General features: G+C 33.6%; 2 protein-coding genes across 2 annotated transcripts; both read right to left on the bottom strand.

Annotated features, from left to right (window-relative positions):
* Positions 1–3368: 3368 nt before the first annotated feature.
* LOC145010941 (Divalent ion symporter) lies at positions 3369–5691 on the bottom strand. Its single transcript, XM_078969533.1, has 2 exons — positions 4410–5691; positions 3369–3754 (listed from the first exon to the last, which is right to left on the bottom strand). Exons 1-2 carry the CDS (start codon positions 5689–5691, stop codon positions 3489–3491), a joined length of 1548 nt encoding a protein of 515 aa, XP_078825659.1. The 3' UTR covers positions 3369–3488.
* A 13767-nt stretch (positions 5692–19458) lies between these two features.
* Positions 19459–21349, bottom strand: LOC145010969 (putative (S)-N-methylcoclaurine 3'-hydroxylase isozyme 2). Its single transcript, XM_078969567.1, has 2 exons — positions 20343–21349; positions 19459–20272 (listed from the first exon to the last, which is right to left on the bottom strand). Exons 1-2 carry the CDS (start codon positions 21237–21239, stop codon positions 19661–19663), a joined length of 1509 nt encoding a protein of 502 aa, XP_078825693.1. The 5' UTR covers positions 21240–21349; the 3' UTR covers positions 19459–19660.
* Between the last annotated feature and the right edge of the window lie 6304 nt (positions 21350–27653).

Consider the following 27653-nt stretch of genomic DNA (forward strand, 5'->3'; position numbering starts at 1 on the left):
ACCAGGTGCCCAACTTCCATGTGTGAAACCTTAAACGTGTTTAGTGAGCTAAGAGAGTTCTAAGGCTAATCTTTGAGTAATTTAGTGCATCTTTTGAGGAGAAGAAGAAGGTTATCCATCAAGGATCGAGGAGGAACTGTTGGAATCAGTGATATATTCTCCAAAGCTTCTGTGGTTAGATCTCATGATTATGGAAGTTTAGGGTTCTTATCACCTTTTTATTGGGACACTGAGTGCATTGAGTCTATCATGAGGTCTAGACTTCAGATCTGGACCTTGTGAGGTCCATAGAGTCCAATGGTCCCAGCTTTATTCAGCCATATAAGAGTTATTGAGCATTAACATCTTTCTTAGAGTTGTATTGGCATTGTGGAGCAAAATATGCCATACATGAACATAAAGATCGAAGCTTTACGTGACATTCGAGCCTTGGGAGCCTATATCTAGAGTGTGGAGGGGTAGATCTGCCTTAAAACGTCTGAATGAGAATTCCAAATAAAGGGACTCATTGAGTCAACGAGCTGACTTGACGAGTCGGCTAGGGTTTTCCCCGATAAGTCTGGACACAGGTAACTCGGCGAGTTGATGGGACAACTCGACAAGTTGAGTTGGGTTTTCGCGATGTTCTGAAGAAACAAGGGGGACTCGGAGTCACATAGATGCACCCGGCGAGTCAGGTCAACATGACAGTTGACTCGAGTGTTGACTTCTGTTGACTTTAGGGTTTGGTCAAGGCAGGGAGAATAGGAACCATGGAGGGGTAAAATGGTCTTTTACCAATTCTAAGAGTTAAGAGAGATAATAACCTAGTTTATTTCGTTTCGTGATTTAAGTGTTAATTAGAGATTATTATCTTATGTGTTAGGCGAAGGCAAGTACGAGAGTCGTGTACGAGATTATTACTTGCTAGCTTACTAGGTGAGTCTTCTCACTATACTTTACCTAAAGTGGTAATTGTTTGACCTTGTATTGTGATATCCTGCATTATGTCTTTGTGATTTGTGTTGTGTATTATTCTGAGCTACTGAGTTAGGGCCGGAGGGTCCACTCGAGCTGTGGGACGAGAGGGCTCTGGTCCCATTGAGACAGATTGACCGGAGGGTCTTATTGATTTATAGCCCCGAGTGTCTAATAAGTTGTGTGTGGTATTATGTGTTATGTGTTTCATGTACCTCTCAGGATCACGTGAAGGCACAAGCTTGATTGTACATACACACCCGAGTTGGAGCTATGTTTTTGGAGGATCCTGGATTTGTGATATATTCAGTTTTGGAACATGTGTTTTGATAACTTGATACTTGTGGGATTTTTGTGATTTTGAAATGAGATAATTGTTGTTTTTTTTAAATGAAAATTTTGTTTGAAAACTTACGGTGTTACTCTTTGTAAGTCAGGCGAGTCTCCTCACTGTACTTGTGGGTCGAAGATACCAATATCGACCCATTGGATTATGTTATGTAGGAAGACCAGGCGGTGGCACCTAGCAACTGTACGAAAGACCTGGATATGGCTCCCAACAAATTGTATGCAAGACCAGGTTCTGGACCCTAGTAGCTATATATAGGAAGCTAGTTGTCATTGTGATGCTTGCATGGAAGACCAGGATGTGGCTCTTGACACTTGTTTGTAAGACCTGGGCTTTGACCCCGGCTTGGCAAGGAAAGATGATATAGCCCATGACATGATAGTAAATTGTAAGACTATGGTTGGCACATAACATTATCTATTCTATGTATAGTATTTGGTATTTTGGAGAACTTACTAAGCTTTGTGCTTATAGTTTTATGTTTATGGTTTTAATTAATTCTGGTTCCAAAGGGAAGGGCCCGATGGGACTGCATAACATCCCTTAGAGTTTTCCACATTGACTATTTATGATACTATGATGTTGAAATGATATATTCACTTTGATTGAGTTTTGAACAACTCGTCTGTATAGGTTTAATGTTTTAAAATGATATATTCACATTGTGCAAGACTAGTTGACATGACTATTTTTTAATAATAACGTATAAAAATATTTTTCTTGAAAAAAAATTATACCATAACTATAAATATATGACCTTGAATTTGGAGGCCCTTATGATTGGAGGCCTCGTACAATTGCACCACCCATACACCCCATGGTCGCGGATCGCCACTAGATCCTTTGAAAAATAACATAAATGCATGTACATGATAAAACAAATTACTAATATGATGGGTGAAGATTAGTCACTTAAGAAGCTGAATTTGGTTTTGTATTTGCTCCAAAATGATGGATAAGGAAGGACGGATACACAACTTATAATAGTGTTAAGTTATAGTACTAGTCTAGGACTTGAAAACTTATATGCATGTCATATTTAAGTATTCAAATGTGTTGATGGTTGAAATATCTAACATGTTGGTTCTTGAATATTTGGAATGTGTAATATACGACGTTGAAAATTCAATCGTTGTGAATTTTTTTTATTTATGTACATATTTTTGTTTGTTTGTTAATTTTGTGAATATCAGAGAATTACCAGGGAATGTTGGTGATTTTATTGTCATGAACATATTATGTGATTGTAAATTTACATGATTAATACAAAAAAATTTGAATTATGCGGTCCAAAATGTATACATGCGTAAACTTTAAACACATGCCCCCTTCAGAACGAGGGCAACATATTAGCATTTGATGTTTGTTGATAGTCATCCAAAATTGTTTTTAAACATAAAACTATATCATGATGCTTATGCTTTGTGATGAAACTAGTACTATGAATACTAAGTTTGATTCTTGATTTTACAAAAGACTAATAAACAATTTACATACTAATTGATTCTTGATTTTATGACAAACCGGATAAACCATATGAACACATTAAAAAAAAAGACTCTCTTCTCACATCTCGAATCTTGCACTTTTATCTCCCCAACTTTTATATTCCTTCCATTTAATTTTTATTTCGAATTTCGCTCAAACAAATAAGATAGTAAAAATATTATTTCACCCCATTTATAATTTGATCCGAACATGTCGCCACATGTTGGTCAAGGTCTATTATCGATTCTTAGTATAATACAAACACGACTAACTTCATACAAGTAGAGTTGGGTTTAAATTCAAATCATTCTCTCACATCCAATATTGGCTTTACAAGAAAAAAGGTGAAACTTTATACATTTTACAAAGCTAAACAAAAGTTGGTTGTAGATTTGAACACTCAATCAACTACATTAAACTTGATAATAACAAGACATACATATTCCCATGGCTGCACAAATTACTTGATTGAGCCAATCTTATTAAAAAAAACAACTACTTGATATATATATATATATATATATATATATATATATATATATATATATATATATATATATATATATATATATATATATATATATATATATATATCGGGTGAAAACACTGGTATTCTTTTCTGAAAATTTTCTTTACGTAAACCTAAAAGGAAATGTAGAAAAGATGAAGGAAGATTATGGATATGTTACCTTTATTAAGCCCTTATCAATGTCAACCCAATAGCTGTAACGATAATCGTGGAAGGAACACCAAATTTGAGATGAGCCCAAAACGTAAGATTATACCCAAAATTTTGTGCACGACGAGCTTGTTCACATACAATCAAATTCGCCGCCGATCCCAGTAGAGAAAGGTTTCCGGCAACCGTACTAACCCACGCCAATATTAGCCACGCTTTCTTCTCCTTCTCCGGCGATATACTAGCCGCCGCCGCCGCCACCCTTGCCCCCAGCAACAGCACTGCAAAATTAAGATCCGGTGTAAATTACAAGAATAGTCATTATCGTATCCCAAAGGTTAATGCTTCAATCCAACTTTTATCTTTGTTTTCGATTTGGTCTCGACTAGATTACATTTTTGGTCTTTGAGTAATTGCTATTTTATAAATTTGGTCCCTAATAGTTTTCTCTTGTGATTTTGGTCCGTTGTTAAGTTTTTTGGCCCCTTTTACAATTCAAATATCTATAATAAGTTACATTTTTTTTTGTCTGAATATAGCTGATTTTTGTTTTTAGTTTTGACCCCAAAGAGTTTTCTTTTGCAATTTTGGTCTTTATTTAAGCTTTTGTAATATTTTTTGGACCAAAACTGAATAAGTAAGCTATACTTTAGGACCATAAACAACCTCTTTATTTGTAACATGTACGAAAAAATGTTCTCAAATAAAGACCAAAATTGCAAGGGAAAAGTTGCAAAAATCAGTGACCCAAAATGTAATTTACTCAAATTAAATCATCGTTTGCTAAATTTGCAAAAATTAACCATACCCAGGGACCAAAAAAGTAAAGTCACTTATAATAAAGCTAAAAATGAGTTTTTAAATGTTAAAAGCAAATCCAAGGTAATGATAAAAAAAAAAGAAGACTAGATGGAAAGAGAGAGATAAATAGTGTACCTGTTGGCACATTTGAAGCTAGATTTGATAGAACAACTATCACAACAGCAAGAATTGCTACACCAGAAATATGATCAATTTGTGCATAAGGCTCCATCAAATCCCACATTGCACTTGGGATTCCTGTTCTATTAAACCCATCAACAGTCACAAACATCCCACAAAAGAATACCAAAAGCGAATAAGAAACCTTCTCCAAACATGGCCTTGCATCCTTAAAATCAACAACCACAAGAGCCAAAGCAGCTGTAATTGCAGTCCATGACATGTTTAACCCCACTAGAAACGAAACCAACATTCCGATCGTAATCACATAAACCCCTGTTTTCCATAACATTATCTTCCATTTCGCAGACTTTTCATCCTTTTCCTCCAAACCCAAACAGGAATCGCCATTCCCGATTCCGTTTCCGTTGTCTGTACCTGTAATGTCTTTTGAGGTGTGGATCTCATCACTTAAAGTTATACGGTTCCTGAGAGTGAGATTATCCAATGTTCCGTTGACACCTGGCGGATGACTCATCGCGTCCAAACTAGCACCAAGTTCGTGAGAATTTTGAGATGAAAGATGTGACATTGTAGCTGGTGAAAATCGATGGGAATTCACGTCTTCTTGAGGTGATACTTCAACAGGAGGTTCTTCTTCGTCTTTTTGAACAGATAACACCTTCCAAAACATACATAACAGAATCAGCGCATTTACGAAAACGCCCACCAACATCGCCATCACAATCCCAAACAAGAATTCCCCAAATGGTATCTTGCTTTGAACTGCTATCACAAGGTTTTGAGGGTTGCCTATTGGTGTAGCGGATGACCCGATATTTGCACTTGAAGCAAGTGCTAGTAGAAACGGATGTGGTGGAAGGTTTTGTTGTCTTGCTATTTTGAGTACGAATTCAGTTAACACAACACATGATGTGTCGTTAGTGAAAAAAGCACTGGAAACAGCGGATATTAAGCAGATTCTACAGAGTAAGTCTTTGGATCCTTGACTTTTCCATGCGAGTAACTTACCTAAATATTTGAACATATCTGCTCTTTCCAGATAAACACTTACAACCATTGTACCAAAGAGGAGGCCAAGGATTGGAAGATCAATGGAAGCGTAAGCTTCATCTGGAGTTATTACTTGAAAAAGAACCATGAGCATGGCACCAAGGAGAGACCCTGCTGTTCTTCCGATTGGCATAAAAGGGACAGCAGGAAAAACCGCTAATACCCAAAATACAGCGAACGCGAAAGAGCCTAGAAACACTTTGATGGGAGGAGCCATAGCCATTTTTTTGCAAGAAAGCTTAGATTCTCACCAATTAGTTAACACTCAAGTCTCTTACAAGTAAGCTCAAGCACTTCATGAATGATCCATATCAGTTGGTTTTTTACATGACAGAAGAATCACCCTGAAATAAACAAGAGAATCGTTATCAGATAGTTAGTAAACTGTTCAACTTATTAGATAATTAGAAATTTTTGAAAATGTAACAAACATCAATTAGTTCAAATGCACTAAATAGACGATTTTCATCAAACACCAGGAGTGGAAAGCGCAAGTACTAGAACAGAGTCGATCAATGCACAGAAAACTAGAGCATAAACTAGCACAGAAGACGATAATGATGATCCATGAAGGTTAGGGAGAAAATTTAATCAGCATGACATCATACCTAACTCAAATCTTCTCGCTCGATTCGTCGAAATTCAAAGAAAATACGACTGTGAGACGATATAGACTAAAAACCGGAAACTCGTATTCAAAATCGCGCTCGAATTTTATCAATTAAAAAAACAGCAACTAGATCACTCTAGTAAACTCGATTCACAGAAAGGACAGGCAATGAGATTGGATAAGCTTACGTGATGTAGTAAGAAGCTGAATCTCAATCAAACAAGGAAATCCGGGGTTGATGATTTTATAAAAGAGCCAAATCATGAATTGAACTTCTTCTGCGTCAGAAAAATATAAAAAAATGTTGGGATTTGAATAGGGTGAAATCGAGAAGGCTTGTCATTATGTGATTGTAGGTGAGGGAGAGAGAGACAGGAGATTGACAGCTTTTCATGACTTGACTACGTCATTGAAAAAAGATAAAAACGAACAAAATCTATGAACCACCTTACGACCATCATTAATGTTTTACACCTCTACAGTCAAAACCCGAACAAAAAATCAAATCACATTATTGATAAAGTTGCAATTTTCGTCCCTGTGGTTAGGCTGTTTTTATGGAAACGGTCTAGTTTTTTCATTAAAAAATGATTATCGTCCATGAAAGGTTTATTTATACCGTCTAATTTAACAGTTTAACGGTTAAATCTAAAAGAAAATGATAATTTTACACCTTCATCATCATTCATCAACGCCTATCTTTTTCATCTTCTCTTGTATCATGATATTAGAAAAAAAAAAAAAAAAAACTTGGAAGACTGCTTTAATTCATCTTTTCATTTTCTTCGGCAACAAAAACAACATTACTTAATTTTTTGTTTCTCCTTTTAGTCATTGAAATGAAGCAACATTGATGGATGATTCACCAAAGCTCTAGCATCAACCAAGTGAATTCTAGAATATAAATTTTTTAATTTCTAAACTTGATTAACAAAGAATTCGCCTGCAGAAGTGGAATTACCTGATAGACGATCTTGGTGGTAAAAACCAGTTACCTATCTCTTCCTTGGATCAAGATGAATCAAATATCAAAATTTGAGCATGTTTTTTGTTGGAATTGAATTTTGTTCACCTATCTATGAAATCACCAACATTAATGGGTCGTGGGTTAATTGATAAATACAAATGTAGATCACAAAAGAAATCAAGAAAGTGGAGTTAATGGGGACGAATAAAATATAATGGAGTAAACTTAGTTGTAGATTGGTGGAAGGAGGGGTGATTTGAAGTTTGATTCGTTTTTTTACTCGAGGAAGAAATTGGCAAGAAGGTGATTTGAAGTTTGATTTTATTTCTTTCTTTCTTTTTTTTTTTTTTTTTTTTTTTTTTTGGGTTAAAATTTATAATTTTGAATAAGGAGGGGAGGGGGATGACTCATGTGGATGAAGATGTAAAAAAGTGACTAAAAGGACGTAAGGGATTAGTTGTATTTTCGCATAGGTTTAACCGCCTCCATTGATGTCATTCATCATAAGGACTAAAAGCATTGCAAGTAAAATTCTCAAGGACGATAAAAGTTAAAATTCAAAAAACTGGACCAGATTCATAAAAAACTGGACTAGAAACTGTATTTTAGTAAAAATTATTATTTGATACATTTGTATAAGTGTTCAACTATTCAAAGCATGTAGTTCTCCTTTTTAAACAAACTAATACTTATAAGCGGAATTTTAACAACTGTATTAATAAAAATTAGTTATTGTGGTATTTATTGGTAGATAAATATATAAGGTTGATATCAGTAACTAACTTCAATGTGTACTCTTGTACAAAAAGGTATTCTATGTGATCAAAGACATGTAAACGTAAATAAAAATAAACATGAAAACGTACATAAAATTTATGTCGAAACGTAAAAAAACTTGAACTTGTACTGAAATATAGATAAAAATAAGGAAGCTTTTATTTTTAATCGGATGTTTTAGAATAATTTACATATATTTATATACTTATCATTTTATGTTATTTTTTAGCAGGGCAATACACACTAATCCTATTTCTAATTCTACATCTTTTGTTCACCACGGGATTCGAAATCCCAACCATTTAAAGTAGGGGCACCTTTTAAATACACCTGATACTGCTGAATTACAAGGTTTTTATATTTTCGTACTCATGAGTGATACTGAAACCAAACAATACAATAAGGATCATTGGTACACCATCTCCTTATTGGTACCTTCTTTTTGTGCTAAATAATTTCTAACTAAAAATGAATATACGTGCAATTATGTAAAACTCCATTTGACAAACCAATGCTACACTCATTGGATAGCTAGCAACTCACTTGAAATTATTTCCAAAAAATATATTTTAATCCGGGTTTTTTTTAGAACACCGATTTATACACATTTTAATCTACATGACTTATCTATGTTTTAAATGAGACTTAAACCTTCAACTTATTGAAGTGATGAAATCTTAGTATAATTCTATTCTAGACCAAAGGTCTATTGGTATTTTGGTTTGGTTATTATTCAAACTTTTGGTTTTTTTGAAACTTGTTGAACAGTATGTTTTTTAGAACCGTCAAAACGAGGAAACAAAGTTATTTGACAAGACCGTCTCTCAATTTTATTTTTGGATGTTTAATAGGAGCAATAAATGTAAAACAAATTGAGATGGTTGGCTTTATAATGAGTCTTATCTTCTCTTTGTAACATACTGTTCTTTCTAAAATTTTATTAATATGTTAATAAAATTGTTTGTCTGACAACAAAAAAAAGAGAAAAAGCGGAATTTATTTAAGCACCATGTGAAACTTGAACAGTATGAACATTCTATATCTGAAAGCATACAGAAAACATAAATAATTAAAAGAACTTTGTTGATCGATGAATGTTATAAATTTACATCAATCATACATATCTACAAAACTTATGGCATTGTAACTTTGTAAACAAAATCTTTTGGAATTACTGTAACAATATATAATAGTTTTAGATCTTCCAATGAGAAATTAACATCTATTATGTTATAAATAACTGTGAACGAGATTATAAAAAAAAGGTCTAAGAACGATGTAACATAGACTTATAAAAAAATGCATACCCGGAGAGAATTTCAAAGCACGTTGGATTTGAAAAAGTTATAATTTGATAGCAAAATTGAAGGAATATATATACAATAGTTCCCGAAAGCTAGGTGTATTAAAAAAATGAAAAAGAACAGATAACATAAATGACTTCCTACTCATCTTCTCATTATCAAATAAATTGTTTTTAACTATCAACTAACAAACAGAAGTAACAAAAGTAAAATTAATTAGGGTGGAAGTGGATGGTTTGACATTTAAAAATCTTACAAAATCTACATAACAACATTATTATCTGGATTTTTTCTTGCTTAACCATTCAAGTGCTTACAGCATGAATTTTTGCTTATAATTATTCTTACGATAAAAGTTCTCGAATTTTTCCTAACATCAATAAAATATACAAAATTTATATTCACATAAACTTTACACACATTTTAGTATCCACGTAATCAACCAATATTAACATAATAGTTTATTTACGTTTTCTATTTTATTTCTAAATATATTGAGAAGTATGAATATGAATTCGTAATATGCATAATTGGTTTCGACGTGTTATATTTGTTAACAAGTACTCATGTATACGTGTTTGTAATGTACGTGCATTTGGCCTTTGGCCCATTGTTTGTATTACGCCCTTTTTGTATTATGTACCCTTTATATTGTTTTATGAATGAGAAAATACACAAGATTTCTTTTACCAAATAACAGAGCCAAATAACTATCTCTCCTAAAAATCCACATCTCTTCTTCTATCTTTATCAACAAAGCTTGTAGGAAAAGAATGGCTGTCTTGTTTATAGGACTGTGTTGAGCTAAAACACGATATCTAAAGCCTCTTTTTTTAGTTGAAATTAAACACGTTCTTAAAAACAGAAATAGAATGACTTGCACATTAAAAGAAAAGACATTAACCCATCAGAGTAAATGGCTTTTGGTTCCTAACTATCTCAACTTTTTATATATAACCAATTTCTGGTTTTGGGCTCTCGTCTTATATCTCAACTATCCATAACTTTTTATATATATGTTTTACTTTAGAGTGTTAATTAAGTTTTCATGTAACCCATTGCCTAAAAAAGGTTAGAACATAAAGATAATAGAAAAATATGAATTCATCGATTTATATTACTCACGTAAATATGCAGATCCATAACATAGTTGTGTCCTTAACTTCAGAAAGGTTATCAGTTAACCAATCCACAAATCTCTAATTAAGGTTAGCTACACCTAATTAACACCATTCGTCTTATTAATACTCATAAATCATATATTTTAAGACCATAGGAAGTAACCATTTGTGTTAACTTGTAAAAAAATTTGTAGCACAACCCATTTTTAAATTGGTATCACCAATAAATATAAAATGTTATAAATAAGGTTTAAAGAAATTGTACTCCTTTAATGATCTCAATTTCAGATCTAATTCATGATTAAAGCTTCAATTAAGCTTAACTCACACAAGTGATCGATCACTTTGGACTTTCCTCAATTAAATGAAGAAGTTTATTAGGAATGAGTTCTAACACCATTTACGTACCAGTTAATCAAATAATTTGTTTTAAAGTGATTTCAATGGTGATTGTCACCAAAACACCTCCAAAGTTGGAAATAACAACTTAGAGATGAAGAAGATGTACTTATTTGATTCCTAGAATGAAATTGATGGAAGAACTTGATTGAGTTTCCCAAGTGGGGTTCAAGCCCTAGATCTAAGCTTTTCTAAATGTTTCCCATTCTAATCCGTTTAACCCCTCTACTCATGTTTCATTAAAACTCTATCCTAGCTAGGAATAAGTCTACATTTAAGGTATCCTAGTAACCTTATTATCCCATGACGTTGATATGTAATCAATTAGAAAATCTTAAACCACACTCTTTATTCTCCTTTTGAAAGCCACCAAGGCACCAACTCCTTTTATTACTAGTGGGGCATCAATTTAGCTTTATATAATTTAATAGGAAAGAATAAAGAAACGAGCAGCCAAAAAAACCATTGCCAGTTTGCCACTATATAATGGTAAAAAGTAACAAAAAAAAAGTGTCGCACCAAAAACCAATCATCGTCCATAAATGATCGAATCAAATCTGCATCGTAGAAAAGTATTAAAAAACTAATAATAATAATAATAATAATAATAATAATAATCTACTTTTATTTATTTATCTCTATTCTAATAAAATAATAAGTTAAATCTCATATTGACAAGTGTCATACAATTACCTCATTAATATTATATATCACCTATAATGCCATTTATCAATCTATTAATTATCCATTTTAAATTTCAAATTTCAAATTTTGCTCTAATTATATTAAATTAATAATTGATTCCTCATTTTAAATTTCAAAATTTTAATTTTCTTACTTTAATTATATTAAATTAATAACATTAGATTGTAAAATAAAATAAAACTAATATAGATTATAAGGTGATATAACTTCACATATTTATTTAAATCATTGATTATAATTCCTTTTATATAACTAAAAAAATATTTCTTAAGTAATAATTTTTTAAAATAATTGATTAATAAATTTGATTTTTTAATATAAAAATTTAATTAATTTTATAACCATGGTTATCACGGGTTATAAACTAGTTTACTAATAAAACAACACATGTCATCTCCATAGCCTCTCATGTTAGCAAATGTCACTTCATAAGAGATTTTTTAAACAATTTCGGGTTTCATTTAAAATCAATAACAACAAATTCACTATTCATTTAATGTAATTAATACCGATTATTATGACAATTTCCACCAAAATCGGTATTGTTTCCAATAACACAATTCAAATATTGATTCAAAAAATTACCATATTGTTTCCAATAACAAAATTCAAATATTGATTGCTTTACCGATTTTACAACTTTCAACTTTTATTATCCTTTTATTTTTGGCTTATCAGAATCCTTTTAAAAATTACAAGACTAGAAAATACTAATTTAAATTGAAAGTATTCAATTATCTCATCAAATCAGGTAAAAGAAATCATGTTGTTATATTAGCTCATAAATTAGTTATAATAACTGATGTGTGTCAAACTAACTTGTTTTATCATATTTTTTAAAATATAAATTAGACACACAAGAGGCAGTGAAGATGTCAATTGGTGGTATGGTTTAAGTAAGCAAGGTATCGAACATAGGGAACGAAAATTATAAGACTAATTACTAGGATTGTCTAAATAAAAAGCAAGTGATTAAAAGAAGGTTTTCTCTAATTTTGCAAGACTAGAAATTTAAATACTCAACTAACACTTAAAGAAAACAGTTAACAACTAAGCAATTAAAATGCAACTAAATTCAATGATAAAGAGGACTTCTGTTTATGTTCGAATCATTTGATCCTATGGTGGATTTTATGGTAAATGCATCAGATTAATTTTTCTTTGGCTACCGATTAAGGTGATTAGGTTCACATTTGCTATTACTAATCCTTAGAAAACAGATTAATTCAAGCAGTTGCCAGTTGTCTAAATTAATGAGTTCCCTAGTTTATTAATTCGGGTTAATTAAGACTTGTAATGGTTAATTAAATTGGTCGTTCAATTAACCTATTGTTGATGGTTCGTTACACAAGTCCACACATTAATTTATCTATTTTCTAGTTAACCCTAGTTTCACGTTCGCTATTTCTAGGCATATAACTATGTTTTCACATAAATCATACGATTTTAGCAATTAAGAGATGTCCATGCAACTTAATATGCCGAACATTTAACTGGAAATAGTTGTAATTAACACATAAGGTTCTTTAACAAGCTTAACAAAACAATATCACCAAATTAAATTAATCCTAACCATAAAATCAATCCATATTCACAAAATCATCTACCCTAAACAGAAGACAAATGTTTTAGTTCATAATTACAGTAACAATAAACTCAACAACGAAATTCATAAGTTTAAACATGATTCAATCAAAAGTTTAAGTAAAAATAAACTTGAATTGTCTTCAATCTTCCCAAAATCAAATGCTTAGACTTGATCTTCGAGTTTCTATGGTTCCAGTAGTAACTTCAATCGCAACTTAAACTCCAAGGGTTTCCTGAGAGAGCCTCAATTCGGGAATTTGTCTTATATTTATATATTTTTTAAAACAAGGTTGACTCGTCGAGTTCGAGTATCGACTTGGCGAGTCCTTCATTAAAAATCCGTGTACGGCAAAGACTTTTATGGCTTTGAGAACATTCGATCCGACTCGTCGAGTTGGAGTATTGACTCGCCGAGTTCTTCTTGTTTTTTTACTCTTTTTCTTCTTTCATCCATTTTCGAGTTGACGTCGGATTGACATGTGTTTTTTTTTTCAACTTGTAGTTTATAGTTTGTACATGAGTTTATACTATATAATATTGTTATTTTTGGTTTAATATTCAATGATTTACAGTCCTCCAAATTCGAGATATCAAAACTAAAAATTTTCAATTTTTCAGCTATTTGTTTTTGTACTTTGTATTCTCTGAAAATGTTAACACATGCATATCTCATTCGTTTAAAGTCGAATTGACATACAGTTTTTTCCAGAGTGTATTTTAGAGTTTGTATATGATTTTAGTCTATAATTTAGTTAATTTTGGTTTCATATTCAATGAGTTAAATTCTCCAAAAGTCGGGATATCAATATGAAAATTTTCAAAGTTCAACTCACTAAGTAGTAAATAATTTCCAAAAAATTCCGGTTTTTTCAGGTTTTCCAGTTCTAAACTCACTTTATTCGGTTCCAACCTACCCACTTTTATGTTTCTGAGTTTTCCGATTCTAGAGCCACTTTACTCGTTACCGTGCTCGGAACCGAACCGGAACCGACTCCTATATACCGATCCGATTTATGATTCTATAAAATATCGTTAACCGGTTCTGGGTTTTTCAGGTCCGGGTTTGAACTCACTTTCATCCCTAGTCAGCGTACACATGACTAACACGTCAGCAGGTTGCGCCCACTCAGCACACATGTGGCTTGCCACCTATGTAGGTGACCGGCTTAACCTATAAAAAGGGTAAAACCTAAAAAAAAAACTTGTCACATTATCCCTTTTTGGAAAAGTTTCATTTTAGTTTCAATTTTTTTTGAAAGAAAATCTCGATTATTTGATTTTACATAATAATCTATCACTTCTTATTAAAAGAAAAAAATGATTTTTTTTGTTAATTTGAACCAAAATAAAATAATCGAAACTTTTATGTCTAAAATTTTTTTTTAAGACTAAAGTGAAATTTTTCCGAAAATATTAAGACTTGTTTGACAATTTTGTTATTTTCTAATTCAAAAGTTAACTACTTTTTGTTTATGTTTATATTTATTTATTGTTTTGCTACGTTTTGAATCATGGATATCATCTTCAATTAAAAAAAATTATTAAACATATATGTTATTTTACATTTGCTTTTTTTTTTCTATAAAAATAAAATTAATTGTGGATCCCATTATTACAAATAGCAAAAGTTGTACTTGCAATCTTACAATGTTGATATGTGCAAATTAGGCTTGCTTTAGTGGACATTATAATCGGATATTCAATATATAAACTTTCCTTTAATTAATTCTAGAAACTACATTTTGGAATGACAGCTGCAATCATCCATTAGATGTATTAGTGGTAACATTTATGTAATATATGAATACGTATTAGTGGTAACATTTATGTAATATATGAATACTTTTCATAATTAATTTATGTTGGTGTTTTATGTTTGTGTAATTCAAAAAGAAAATATTAATCATTATAACTTTATACATAAAACTTCTATCTTTGTAATTTAATAATTTTTATAAATCTTCGATTTTTCATTACCATTTTAAATTATTAATATTATTTTTCTTTTTTATCCGTGGTTTCCACGAGTTTTAACCTAGTAAATAAATGAAATGGTGGCATAAAATAGATAAAAGAGAATGAAGTTGATAACCTGAGCCAACTCCTCTTCTGAGCATAACTCATCATACAAATTGGTGTTGTAAAAACTCAACTAGAAGTTGAAGCAGTTTTGACTAGTGATGGAAGATTTGTAGAGGTGGGTATTGGACCACAATTTTCTAAGGGAATTTAGAACTGCACCAATCACCTAGAATAGAAGAGAAAAAAAATATTTTTTAAAACTATTATGGTGTGACATCCTCTAATTTCTCGGCCAGAAAAGACCGATTTAATTTATGCCTTTTAAAATAAAATCAGAGAAATCATTTTAAAAGATGTTGCGAAATTAGTCCCCAAAACAAAATAAGATAAAAGTTTAGCAAAACCTTTCTTTAAGAAATGTATAGTTTCATTTCATATCAAAACCTCGGGATGTCATGTTCCGATACAGATCAAAAGCATAAACAAGACGTTATAAGTCTTTCAACAGTTATTTACAACTACCGGCCTATAATCCAAACATCTCTTGTCGTCCTCCGACTATGCTTGGGGTCCACTACCTGTAACATAAAAAGCTGAGTGGGTCAGGCTTAGGTGCTTGGCGAGCATATAGGGTTTTCAACCCACAATAATAATAAACTTATTAAGTTCATCAATTAACAATAACCCTGATTACCCGTTCATGTTATCCTCACTTTACGTCCTTAAACACTTATCACAAGGGACATAGCCTAAAGAATATCATCGGGATGGACACTACTGCTAAGGGGTTTCCTCAGCCATACATGTCCTAAAGGCAACCATGAGATGGATAGAGTACAACGAATGAACACTCTTAGTTCATTACATCTACAGGTTGCGAACCTGCCAGTGTTCCACTAGACTGTCTAGAAAGTCCGTGGTCGTCATCCAAACTCCGCTAGATGACTGGATCTCAAATCGCACCGAGGCCTCTCATCACTTTTATTTTATCACACATCATTATCTACCCATCTTTTACCCAACATAATTGCAGATAAAAATACATATACAGTTTAAAACTTGTATAAAACATCAACTCAACAGTTGTCTCAAATAAACAATATATATATATATATATAGCACGTATTTATATAAAATACTTCATATCTATGTGTAAGATGAAAGTGACTATACACTCACATGATTTGATGATAATCGGGCAGCAATTCGTTGCTTAAAACGATCGCTTCTAATAAAACCGGGAGTTTTATTGAGAAACCGGGCTCTACAAAGGTCGGGCTTCGAAACCGAAAAGATAAATTTTTCGAGCTTCTCGGGCACTTCGTAGAGTATCTGGGGATTATAATCGATACCGGGGCTTTAGGGGATGTTAAGATGAAAGAAATATGGGATTAGGGGCTAAAAATGACAAGATTCCAAAATATACCCAGGAGGTGTCGCACCCTCCTATTTATAGGGGTGAGCCTTATGATCGGACGGTCAGGAGAGAAGCCATGCGTCGCAGATTCGGAGCTCGCAGGGGGTGGCTCGCACGTGGGTTGCGCATGCGAAGGCCTCGCTGGAGGCTTCTGATTGGACCGTTTCGGAAGGCCCCTCGGTTCGGACACGTCGCTGATGACACACCGAGATCGGACATAGGGGCAGCCCCTTATTGGACCGAACCTTCGGTGCGAGGGGTGCGACACGTCTCGCCAGGTGGCTTCATGACTCAGCAGATCTCAGACACGTATTGGATCCGAAGCAAAGGTGACGTGGCCGAAGTCCACGTGTGCGAAATTCCTCGGTTTTGAGGATTTTTCTTATTTTTCGCACCAAAACTTCTAAAATCCATAACATTCACATATGAGCTCCGTTTTTGACGTTGTTTATATGCACACGTAGGTAAGATTACGCTCTACAACTTTATGTAAAGATATCGGCTTTATCTAATATTTATTTTTGACGCTCATTTTTATTCTTAATTAATTAAACCCTAATAATTAAGCATAAAACACATAAAACACATAGAATTCATATAATTCCTTTTTCAATTCTTCAAAATGAGTTACAAAGGTTAACCTAGACTATAACCTCAGCATAAATGCCTAGGCTAGAAACACGATTGTTACATATGGCCTTTAAAAATCCCACTAAGGGGTTGTTTTTTTTTTTTTTTTTTTTCATTATGTCTTGTATGGGTAACGATGTTTGTCTGAATAAAGTTTTGTATAGACAAGTTTATGTCTTTTTTGGACTGAATAAACTATTTGAATGTGAGTAATGATCATTTTACCTTACACTCAAACGAAAAATTATTACAATATTGGTCAGCTTTAACAAGTGAAAAAAAAAAAAAAAAAAAAATCAATTCTAGCTTCTTGGATCAAAGTGAAACACACATGAGTTATATTTGGATTGTCACCTTCATTCTGATCCCCACCACCAAATGTCCCTAGGACTACATTGTATGAAACAAAAAAGCCACCATTTAATTTAATTTTTTACTTCATTTTATATCTTTACACTATATATTTTTTAGTCTCATATGACACTGTTTTCCCATAATCATAAGATTTTCCTGAAATCATCAATTGGAAAAATGAAGTGCAAACAAACTTGTATTGTTGTTAGTTACAACTATGTCATCTGCATCATGGGAGCCATATAAGACTTGAATATCAGATGGTTGTCTAGACACTAGTTGCAGTGTATGTCCACTTTCAATGTCTATAAATAGTCAAAGGTCGTACTTAAGAACATATGATTTTACAAACACATACATGTAGCCACTAAAAAGCTCAAAAATCTATACAGTAGGAAAGTTTTTTCATCTACTTAATATCTATGGGACACGCCAATTTTATCTATATCAATTTAGTGTTGTTTGTATAAGTTGTCTATTTACAATTGGTTGAAAATCTATAATCTTACCACAATCATTGAAAAAGCTCATGGTAAAAGCTTTGTTGTTATTTACAAACTATTTGAAAAAGACTTGAGATGAATAAGCTCTCACAATAGCTTTTTCGAATTTAAGAGCTCACTTGACCTAATAAGATCTTGAAAATTTTCATATTGTTACAAGGTTCAATATTGGGTAAAAGGTATAAAAGGGATGATTTTAGTGGACCAGTGGTTCGTAGGGTGTTGCATGGGCCCATGTTTACTTTCCAGCTGGCGGGGTTCCCCAATACCAAAAAAAAAAAAAACAAAACAAAACAGAGAACATGATATGACATTCAGAAAGAAGATCCTTATCTTTCATGCCTCTAAATTTTTGTTGGAAAAAACATACATTTAAATCCAAGCAAACAAATGAAACGATCAATTGTGTAATAAAATTGACAAAAACACAAAGAAGTAGATAAGACCGTAGGGTATGGTCACTAACGCCACATCATTTTCCCTACATTCCTACTACCGGACCATAAACCTTTAGAAGTGGTCGTAACTCTACATCACTATTATTTTATTTTATTTTATTTTATTTACTCCAAAATATATAATTAATATTATACAACTTAAAATTAAATTAATTAGTTAATTATACAAATTAATTTGATTTAACCTGATTATTACCCCCAACAAACTTTTTTCTTAGCCCAACTTTAATTAAGTTTGGCCACCAATTTTTTTTAGCCCAACTTTAACTAAGCTTTAGACTTAGAGCCCACGTTTTTGATCTTTGTGCCCTAATGGTATACTCTTTGCAGCAGAAGCACGTCTCCTTTCTTACTCTTTGTTCTGCATTTTAAGGTGGTGGTGGTGGTTTATTGTTTCCGGCAAAGCAGGAGGGTGGACTCGTGGAGGCTAACGGCGGATAAAGGTGAAGTCAGATAACGGTCAATCATCTTCTTCGTAATCGTGGGGCGGTGCTCACGCGTGGACATCGCCTCCAGATAGATCCTTACGCGCAGAAACATCCCCCCATACCCCATGGCCTAAGGGAAAGAGATACATTTCTGTTGACATGAAAGTTGTGTAACTGTGAATCTAGCGTCTTGATATTAATCTCCACTGTTGATCCAGAATTTTCAACATTAACATTACTTGTGGTTGCACCTTCATCATCTGAATGCTTATCTGTTTTTGATTTCATCGGCAATACTCACACCTTCATCAGAATGTTGATCTGCCAAACCTTTCAATTTCAGACTTTTAACTTGATCACTAGTTGTACTCAAACCTTTATCGGAATGTTGATTTAACAGCAACATTAGTTGCATTCACATGTTCTTCAGAACGATGATCTGCTAGGCCTAATTTGTCGGAACTTTCACCAACGACATTACCTTTATCAGATGGTTTGATCTGCCATTAACAAAAATCTCGAACTAGGATAACTGGATTAATAATCCATTATTCAAACTGGGATGATAATAAAAAACACAGAGATAAAATAGCGATACCAATGAACACGCATTATTCAGACAACGCAATCACAGGGTCTACACTTAGGGAAGAAAGGACGACAATCGTGGATTTTAAATTCATTCCCTCAAATTCAAATTTAAGACTATAAACCGAACATGAAGCTTTTGATTCAATAAACATATTAGAAAGTTGTGATTTATATAATCGTCAACAAAATACAGGACCACTTATTTGAACGTACTACTACTTATACAGAAACACGAAGGAAGCCTGAGTGTCTTGAACCTTTAAATAACCAAGTGGCGCAGGTAAATATACTAATAAGCTTTCTGGTTTGCTACGTGAAGTCAAGATTTGCATTTTGGGATCACCATTAAAGGCTTTTTCCTCTGTGAAATTATCCCAAAGTTTTCAGTCATGTCTAGTTTGGAAAGATCTTGAATGTTGTTTGGAAGAAACCAATCAAAGTTTTGGACCAAAGAAGCCAACATAAGGTGGATTTGCTTAATCGCATAGGGATACCCTGGACACATCCTCTTTCCTACGCCAAAAGGCAAGAACTTGAAATCTTGACCTTTGAAATCCACATTAGAGTCGCAAAATCTTTCGGGTTTAAACGTCAACGGGTCTTCCCAAAGAGTCGGGTCTCGACCCATAGCCCAAACATTAATTATTAGCTGAGAGTTCTTGGGAACTGTGTACTTCATAATTTCACACCCTTCTAGGATGGCTTGTGGATGTAACAGTGGTGCAGGTGGGTGTAATCTCAGTGTCTCTTTAACACAAGCATGTAGATAAGGAAGATGGGAGACCTGTGATTCCTTGATGTAATTTGTCAAACCGATTTCTTTTTTGAGCTCTTCTCGGAGAGCGAACATGGCGTCTTTGTTCTTGAGCAACTCGGCTAATGCCCACTCGATCGTTGAAGCTGTACTGTGTGTCCCCCCTGAGAATAATTCCTATAACAAAAATCTGAATATACAAATCCGGATTTGAAAACTAGATGATCGTTAATTAAAAACCACTTACCACAGTTAGTTGGTTAATCTGGAGATCTGAAAACCCAGATCTGAGCATGGTGTCCAAGAAATCTTGTTCATCGGAAGAATCTATATCTTTTTGGGTTTCTCTGGAAGCTCTTCTTTCCTTGATTATATGTTCCCATGCGCCAAAGGCTTCAATCATAGCCTCTGATGTCTTCCTCTTTAGACCCTGAGGGTCTTCAAATCTAGGATAAAAATCGGCTATATTTGGGGTAGTTCCCAGCTTCATTAACCTATAAAGAGCTCGTTTCAATCCTCTTCTTTCCTTATGATCATCGTCCAAATCAATAAAGTCTTCGGAGAAACAAATGTTACCAAGTATGTTAACAGTCGAAGCAAACACAAGTTCACGAATATTCACAAGGCTTCCTTGTTTGCTTCTCAAGAATCCCACCATTTTATCCACGTTTTTCTCCCTTAACGAAGACTGTAAATCCAAACCTTTCGCCGAGAACAATTCATTCCGGCATAAGGACCTCAAAAGCTTCCAGTGATCGGTGCATTGAGTGGCCCAGATAAGAGAGTAGTCTTGTAAACCATCTTGACCTGCTTTAGGCACCCATCGGTAGGTAGGTAGTTTATCATGAGCTCTCATGATCTCAGTTGCAGCCATGGGAGAAGATCCGACGACAAACAAATGGGTGCCAAGCTTCACCGAGCATAAAGGACCATAAGAACGGGCTAACTGGGTGAGGTAGATATGAGGGCCTTTAAGCATGTGAGGAAGGTTTCCGATGATCGGCCATGAATATGGACCTGGTGGAAGCTTTTGACTCCCCTGTTGAACATCCACCACCTTGGTTGTTGTACGGACGGCGATGATCAGAGCCAAGAGCGGTGGCAATAGGAGGAGGGGGAGGATTATAACCATCGGAAACGTCATGCATTAGGATGTTAACCGCTTGTACCACTGATGAAAGATAGAGGTTAAATGCAGTGTTCGATAAAACTACCTGTGAACGCCGCTTGTGATTGGTGGCTGAATCGATTTAATATTATCTGACATTGACATTTAATATAGCAAATTAACTTTTTTATATCAAAATTTTATTTCATACGCCAGCTATAGGTGATGGGGTCTTGATTTTAAAGATATAATAAATGATCAATATCTTTACTGTGAGTATGGACGTTATATACTAGTATAATAAGAATTTAAGTCTTCAATATAACAAGTAGAGGTTTGCAATTATTATAGTAAAGATACGAGTATAGTATATTTTTAGTTTTTTGACTTTTTAAATAAATTATAAAAATTATCCAATATAATAAAAAACAATGAGCCTATAAATACTATATTTTTTTGGTTTTAGACTTTCGCCGCAATAGTTTATAGGTTTGGTCCTTAGAAAATAAATTATAAAAAAAATGTCATTTTAACTTTAATTTATAGAAAAGATATATGTGCATTTCTTTATGTCAGAGTTTTAGATTTTAGCCACAATACTTTCGAACGTTGGCAAATTTGATACGTGTGTATAGAAAATAAATTACAGAAACCCTTCCTATAACTTATGGAAAAGGTCCTTATGTCTTTTTTATTTTACCGAAATGACTCATGTGTTTCAAATAGTATACTATTTGCTTCTTGTGTTTAAAAAGTTTAAAAAAAATATCTATACATAATAGAAAGTTAACAAATCAACCGCAAAAATACTTTAAGTTGCATCCCCCACAAAGCAGGATGGGGAAATTTCTGTTTATATTTAAAAAAAAAAAACATTTGATTTTGATCGCTTGAATCTTAAATATAAAATAATTAAAAGACTCATTGATAAATAAATTATAAATGCGTCGAAATTTATACATAGTCTTTTTTAAGCAAAATGCAAATTTCATTAAAATCAAACTAGTAAGAAGCTAAGACTAGGGCTATAAAAAAAACTAAAAAGAATACGGTGAAAATACATAAAGCGTTTTTTATATTTATCAGGTCACAACATCAAACGTTTCATCTTAAATTGATGTCGGTTTACTTGCCACACTTATCCAAAAATGTAATAATACTTGCATCTTATTTAAGGAGTTTAACTTATTTTGACCATCGAATGCTCAAATTTAACTCGATTTACTAACTAAAGATCTAATCACGTTAAGTTAGACCTAAAGTTTGAGTTTGGTTTATTTTCCCCCTTAAAACCCCCGGAAGTTGGTTCCCCTAACAACTTGGCATCCTTATTAAACTTGAACTTCTGATCATACTAAATTAAACCCCGATTTCGAAACTTTTTGATTTTTTTTAGTAAAATTAAACTTGGTTTTTAAGTTATTTTATTTTATTTTTTTATTTTTTTAGTCAAACTAGACTCGATTTTTTTTTAAAATAATTTTTTGTATTTTTGTAACTTTTTGTATTTTTATTTTTTATTTATTCATGTTTATATTAAGTTAACACCAAAAATAAAAATTATGTAAGTATTTATATATAAATCTATTTATTATAATTTTATAACAAACAATATATACAACTTGAAAGTTTGAGTTATTATTATCTATAACCATAATGTCAGTATAACCAATAAACTATTAGGTTTTATTTTAAAGGGTCCCTTGTATATTAATTTTAGTAGTTTGGTCCTTAAACTTTAACTTAACACGCTAAAAAGAGTATTGATGCGTTTTTTTTCTAGGATTTACCGGTTAACTTTGAAAGTCTTTCATTAGAATGACATTTTTTCTTAATTATTCATGCTACAAGCTTTTCTTGAAGATGACCATCATATACCTCACCCCATCACATGTGATTATATATATATATATATATATATATATATATATATATATATATATATATATAATCACATGATTTATGTGTATAATATTCATTTTTTGTTTGTTATTGATTCGATAGTTGTTCTTTAGCAATTTTAATCATATGTGATTAAATACATTTAATACATGTAATTATATGTATCTAAACACATATGATTTATATGGATAAAATCAAATTGTGTCTATATAAATTATATATGATTAGATGCACATAATCATATATGATTATACAGACAAGAACAAGTATTAAATTAGGAACACGAAAACAAGTATTTCCGATATAAATCATATGTGATTAAATACATGTAATCACTTATAATTAAATACATGAGACGATCTATTGAACTGAAAAAGGGAAAATGAACACATAAATCATATATGATTATATGTAATAATAAGTATCCAATCACATATCATTATTTGGGCAAGATTTATTTTTTTCTCTTTCGATTCAATAATTTTTCTTTTGTATTAAATCAAATATGATTATATGTATCTAGTCACATATGAGTTATATCGACAAAAATGAATTTTTTTCAATACAAATAATATGTGATGAAATATGTATATAATCACATGTGGTGGTGGTGGGTCTTGAGTGATAGTTGGTTCATGGTGGTTGTGGGTGGTGATAGTGGTAGTGGTAAATGGTGCTAGGGGGTGACGGGTGGGGTGGTGGTTGGTGATGGGGGTGGTGTGTAACACTCTAAAAATTCAAGTCAATTTAAACTTTTCAAAAACAACCCAATTTCATTAAGTTATTACAAAAAGGTTTTCAATACATTTATTATCAGAGTATTCCCAGAACCATATCATAAAACAAGAACATGAGGAGCGATATGATCACGCCTTTGCCTTGCCACAGTCTCCTGAAGTACCTGAAACATTTAAACCACAACTGTAAGCCTGAAAGCTTAGTGAGATACCTCCAAAATACCAACCACATATTCCATACGCATAACATATCATAACAGAACATAACAACCATGCTCTTCGGGTCTACTATGTGACTGGTCCGTCGCACCGGGCCTTCAGTCCACCTGGTCCACCCTCCGAGTCTAGCCATATACATCGAGTCTACATTGTGATTGGTCTTCCCGCACCGGGCCTTCAATCCACCTGGTCCACTCTCTGAGTCTACAGTATGATTGGTCCGCCCGCACCGGGCCTTCAGTCGGCCTGGTCCACTCTCCGAGCCTCGGCACATCTGGTCCGACCTCGTGGGGCCTACAGCCTATCCGGACCGCTCGCTGGGCCTTCGGAATATCTGGTCCGCCCTGGGTATGTTGGCCTACAGCACAAAGCAAGACCCGCCTTAATCCAACCCCAGTCAACCAACCATGTGCACATAAACATATAACCACATAACAATTAATCATCAATCAACCGATCTAGCAGATCACATACATAGCATACTCTAAACAGGATACCGACCTAACCGGTCACTAATATAGCATCATCCTATGTACCAAGATACCGACCATAACCAGGTCTCTAACATATACCATCCTAACTACCAGGATACACACATAGCAAAGCAATAACATAACAACAATACCCGGATTACAATCCGATAAAGGGCCGACCTTGGTGCCTTAGACCCTATCGATATAGTGAGGATAACTCACCTCACAACTGCTTACTGAAAAGATAAGATCACGCTGATCCAACCTCCGACACGAACTCCATCACTGATAATACCAAAAGACTGAACTCAATAAATACCAATAATTACCAAATTACCCTTGGAAGTCAACTAGTCAACTCTTTGTCAAAGTCAAAGTCCTCAGTCAAAGTCAACCTGCCTAACTGACTCTACTCGCCGAGTCAGCCCGCTGACTCGTCGAGTCCCTATGCTCTGAAAACTCCCATATCACGACCCAACTCGTCGAGTCGCCCCAAGACTCGCCGAGTCCCACAAACTCTGAGTCACTTCCTGCTCAACTCATCGAGTTGTCCCTCGACTCACCGATTCATAGCTCAACCAAAAGGGTTAGGACTTCGCGACCAGACTTGCTGAGTCCAAGGCAATCTTCAACAGACTCGCCGAGTTGTTCTTCCAACTCGTCGAGTTCCTGCCTTTCTTCATCTAACTCGCCGAGTACCTCTAGTTCTTAATCCATACAATGGATTTTAAGCCATGCAGGGACTCCAATCCATAAATCCAACCTCCTACAACCTTCCCTACACGTAAAGGTGCAAACTTTACGTGAAACCATGGGGAAATAAGCCCAAAATACTCTAGGGCTAAGGCTTAAGGCAAAGGGACTTCATCAACCACTCTAGGACAACACCTTTACAACAAATAGGATCATTACAAGCTTGGATTTGAAGTTTCAACTTTAAATCTAGCTTCTAAACTCGAAATTGATTCCACTCAAGCCATAATCCCCAAAATAGAAACCAAGAATGAATCTACAAGAAGGAAACTCAAGGTAACAGATTGTTACCTCAAAAATGATCCAAAGGAGGAGTAGATCCCTGATCTACAATGATATCCAGATGCTAGCCTCTTGATCTTCAACCTTCTTCTTCTCAATTTCTCTTCCCAAGCTCTAATTCTTCATCAATGGAGGTTATACACGATTGTAGGGTTTTATGGGTACTGGAAGGTAACAAAGAGGCTGAGAGTGGGTTATAATGTCCTTTATATAGGGCACAACCCCGAAAATTAGGGTTCTCTCCACCCATCACCAACTCGCCGAGTCACTCCTCCGACTCGCCGAGTTGGTCACTTAACACATGACCAGATTCGCAACCCGACTCGCCAAGTCTACCCATTGACTCGTCGAGTCGGTCTTCCATATTTACACTAAGAACCCTGAACTTTGCTCTTCTGAACTCGGGGTGTTACATGTTGGTTATGGTGTGTGGTGGGTGGGTTGGTGTTTGTGGTGTTGATTAGTAGGTGATGACGGGTGGTGGTGACGTGTGGTGATGTTTAGGCTGGTGTTGGTGACATGTGGTGATGTTTAGTGGTGAATGGTGGTGGTGATATGTGATGGGTGGTGATGGTGGTAGGTGGTGATGATGTTGGTGGATAGTATGATGGGTTTTATAGGTTAGAAAAAAATATGTGGCGAAAAAACTTAACCCTAAGTTCATATTCAACCTATTGGATCTAAGTTTTCTTTATTGATTGCAACAAAAATTGAACATCAAGAACCTTAGGAATACCCTTTAGTTTTTGAAATTCATAAAGAGATTATGGTTTAAATACCATTTGATTATTTTTGTAAATAATCAATAAAATCCTTCCTAGACAAGCTCTAGAAAGAAAGCACCAGAAATCTCGTGCCTCTGATGGCTCACACCTACAACCCTAGAAACCCTAGAAGAAGAGGAAAAGGAGGGAGGAGAAAGAAATTTCGTTCCTAATACTCTTAGGAATGCCATGAATGAAGTTTGATGGCCTTGGGTCTTATTTATAGTTTACGTAACTTGCAAGCAAAGCATAATCTGAATTGATTAAATAATAGATTTAATCATAATTAAAATCATTTCCTTTTATGTAACCAGGAGGCTTTTGGAAACCCTATAAAGACTCACAATTTCGTTCACCCATTGGATGATTCTAGAATTGTTTCTTTTGTTCAACTATTAAACAATTACAACTCACCTCTTACACCTTTAATTAATTCCAATTAAATCTAATTAATAATTAATTAGAATTCTAATTGAATTCTAATTAACTTATTAACAATATAAATTAACAAATAAATTATTTAACTATTGATCTCATGTTAATTTATTAATCACATAACAAATTAACATATCAATTATATATTCCCAATTAATATTTTAATCATATGATATATTAACAAAGCATTTCTCTTTTTCTCTCGTAATATAATTCCTATCTATTTCTGGTTATGAGGGCAACCAAAAAGCGTTTTTCTTTTAATTCAAGTATATAACAATTTAGTTATTGGCTTAGACACCTAAGTCAACAATCTCCCACTTGGATAAGTCTATAACTATAATTGCAAGTATAACTTCTAAATTAAACAACAAAAAGTGTTTTCCAATGCTACTGTTGATCTCTAATTTAATTAAACATTATCCCTAAGATAAGTGATCAGATATTCCTTCGTTCTACAAGATATCATATGAACATGAGACACATATTAGAATCAATCTCATAGTCCAAGATTTTGTTTATCGATTTCCTGATTTATGACGATTGAATTCAAACTACAAATTGAAAACATCAATTTAGTATGGGGTTGGCCAAGCACTTCAGATATCGACAACAAATCATCGATGGGCCCAAATATATCGCTTTTCCCGTTAAGAAAAAGGGAATGAATAAACTTCGACGTATATGCTTGTATCTTTTACTCATCAAATCATGCATGGCGCTATGTTTTATAACATCACGTTACTGATGCGTTTTTGTAATGCCAATGCACACCGACTTGTAATTTACAACTCATATATAAGATATTATCGTCTCACAATTACTCGTGTTATAATTCATGAAGTAATTCTATGAGCGTGGGTTTATCCCATGCTCCAAATCTCC

Source organism: Lactuca saligna, chromosome 8, assembly GCF_052625555.1.
Source record: "Lactuca saligna cultivar CGN05327 chromosome 8, ASM5262555v1, whole genome shotgun sequence".
NCBI classification, from domain to species: Eukaryota; Viridiplantae; Streptophyta; class Magnoliopsida; order Asterales; family Asteraceae; genus Lactuca; species Lactuca saligna.